We start from the raw sequence: 2662 nt of genomic DNA, 5'->3' as shown, positions 1-2662 counted from the left end.
TGGGCCACTGTGCCACCCAAAAGGCATGGGGTACAGGGATGTGGAGGGTCAGGGGGTGGAAGGGACAAATGGGCCACTGTGCCACCCAAAAGGCACGGGGTACAGGGACGTGGAGGGTCGGGGTGGATGGGACAAATGGGCCACTGTGCCACCCAAAAGGCACGGGGTACAGGGATGTGGAGGGTCAGGGGGCAAGAGGGACAAAGGGGCCACTCACCTGCCTCGTACACCAGTGTGTTGGCCTTAGCCAGGCCCACCTTGTAGCACAGGTACACTGCTGGGCCCCACTGCCCCAGAGATGGCAGGAGACAAGCGGATACATAGCTAACAAAGGTTTCTGGGGTCCATTTTCTCTCCACCACCCCTAACTGGCCTTTGTCTTCAGAGCACCCAATAATCCCTGTTCCCCAAGACCAGCATCACCCTCTGGGCCCACCCCTGCTACTAGAGGCCCTCTGGGCCGTGTCCACACCCTCGCCCCGAGACGGCCCCCAGGCCCCACTCACCATGCCGGGGTTGAGGTTGCGGGGCAGTCGGCAGTAGGTATGAGGGGTGCCCTCCCCCTTGCTGGGCAGGACCAGGCACAGGTCAGTGATGCCCAGGGCATGCAGCCCCGCCCCCTCTGCGGCCCGCCGGTAAGTGAGGTAGGTGCGGGGGTGCCCAGGGCCCGGAGGGGCCAGGTTAGCTGAGTGGCTGTAGGGTGTCGTGTCTAGTACTCGGAAGCCAGGCTTGGGACGCTCCTTCCCCTCATACAACACCCTTGGCGCAGAGCAGAGAAATGTCGGGAGTTCAAGACAGAGGCGAGAGACCCCAATCCTGGCAGATCTGCCTATTTCCCCAGAACTGCCTTGTACCCTCGCTCTCGTCAAATCCCGACACCAGGGCTCACCTCTTCTTCGCTGAACTCTGCCCTCCAGGAGCCTGTGCCCCCTCTTCTGCCTGTGGCTCTTCTTGGTTAGTAACAACGCCTCATGCCTTCCACGGCTCTCAAACTCATCGATAAATACTAACAATAATAAAAGCTACCACTCGTTGAGTCTTTTAATCTCCTCAGCCACCCTACGAGAAGCTATTATCCCCATTTTACAGACGAGGAAACATACTCAGAGAGGCTCGATAACCTGCCCAGGATCACACAGCTAGCAAGTAGCTGCACCAGTACACAAACGTGAACCTGCGTGATGACTCAGTACCTGCAACTTTAGTGCCTGGGCCCTGGCCTCCGCCCCCTTTCCCACTGCCTTTCCCTCATCCCATAGCCCTAGCTCTCCGCACCTGACCCAGGCCCCCTCCCAGCCTCCCCTGGTGCCAGCAGGGGTAGGGGCACACACCCTAGCTCAACGAGTGGGGGCTTGTCACGGCCCCTGCGGTAGCAGATGACGGGTTGAGTTCCACCCAGGAGCCCAGCACTGAGTTCCAAGGGGTGGCCGCCGGCAGAAGCCTGGATGCACGTGTAGCCCTGAGGCACTTCCTCGCCCAGGGCCCTAGCGATGACCGCCACATCTGTGATGGGTTCAGCTGGCCGGGGAGGGCGCAGGGACCCACTGGGTTCAGGAACCCGCGTTTCCTCAGGGATGGGTGCCCCGTTCCCTGCAAGCCCAGCTACCACGAAGTAATCCACCAGCCGAGGGGGCCGCTCCTCTGCCATGGCCCCCCCTTCACTCACTGCATCTGGAATGGTCAAGGGGGAGAGATGAAGCAAGGAAAGTGGTGTTACCATGGCAACCAGGGTATCCTCTTGCTCCCCTCTTCCTAGACCATCCAAGGTAAGGCGGGATAAGTGGTTAGCCAATCCTGAACTCTCCCACCTGTGACATCACCAGGCCCTCACAGCCCACCACAGCTCCTTAAAGAGACCAGCCCTCTCCCTAAAGAACCCAAACTCCACTCCACCACACACAGCTAGCCTGGGTGCTGACATCATATTGTTCATGTATCCCTTTGAAAGGTCTCACCCCTCCTCACTCTCAGACACATCACGGAGATCCGTCTTTTCTGTAATGGTCTACAATGACATCATTCGTTCTGGCCATGACATCATGCGTCTTGTTAAGGGTTTCTCACCTTCCCACTCTGGTTACAACATCATAAGAACCTTGTGATCCAGCTAAGGTTCTTAAAGCGCCCACCTCTACGTTTTCATGAGGACCCCACGGGTTTCGTGAGGACCCCACAAAACCCAAGCTTTCGTGTCTTTTCACCAGACTCAAGCGTCCTTTTTCCTAACCTATCTTCATCAACCTGGCCAAAGAGCCAGTGCCCTCTGACCTGTAGGACCCCTAATTAGGTCCAAAATAGCCATGAGAGACAGTCGCGGCCATCCCCATGCCCTCCTCCATGGAGCCCAGAGATCTCCGGAAACAAGCCCAAAATGGGCCCTCAGCTCCCCTGTTCTCACCTGCCTCCATGGCCCAGCCCTGGGGAGTAGGTGTCCCCAGGGCCCTGGGGAGCCCCAGGATGCAGAAGCTGGGAAAGAGCTTGGTGGGTGGCTTGTAGCAGGGGCCGGGAGGGTGAGGGGTGCTGGAGAGGGGAAGGGAGGTGACTTCCTGTAACAGTCAAGGGGAAGCTGCAGCTCAGCGGAAGTCAGCCTATGGGTATGGGTGTGTGTGTGTGCGCGCGTGTGTGCGTGTGTGTGTGTGTGTGTGTGTGTGTGTGTGTGTGT

General features: G+C 58.6%; 1 protein-coding gene across 1 annotated transcript in view; it reads right to left on the bottom strand.

Annotated features, from left to right (window-relative positions):
• DENND4B (DENN domain containing 4B) overlaps window positions 1-2399 on the bottom strand; it is a 14780-nt gene extending 12381 nt beyond the window's left edge. The window contains exons 1-3 of the mRNA XM_004388589.2: window positions 1332-2399; window positions 507-759; window positions 218-287 (exon numbers count right to left, since the gene is read on the bottom strand). Of these exons, the coding sequence (XP_004388646.2) occupies window positions 218-287; window positions 507-759; window positions 1332-1720 (712 nt within the window). The 5' untranslated portion in view covers window positions 1721-2399. The remainder of the gene's footprint in view (window positions 1-217; window positions 288-506; window positions 760-1331) is intronic.
• Between the last annotated feature and the right edge of the window lie 263 nt (window positions 2400-2662).

This window comes from Trichechus manatus, unplaced genomic scaffold, assembly GCF_000243295.1.
Source record: "Trichechus manatus latirostris isolate Lorelei unplaced genomic scaffold, TriManLat1.0 scaffold00213, whole genome shotgun sequence".
NCBI classification, from domain to species: domain Eukaryota; kingdom Metazoa; phylum Chordata; class Mammalia; order Sirenia; family Trichechidae; genus Trichechus; species Trichechus manatus.
This window is presented reverse-complemented; position numbering and strand designations above follow the sequence as displayed.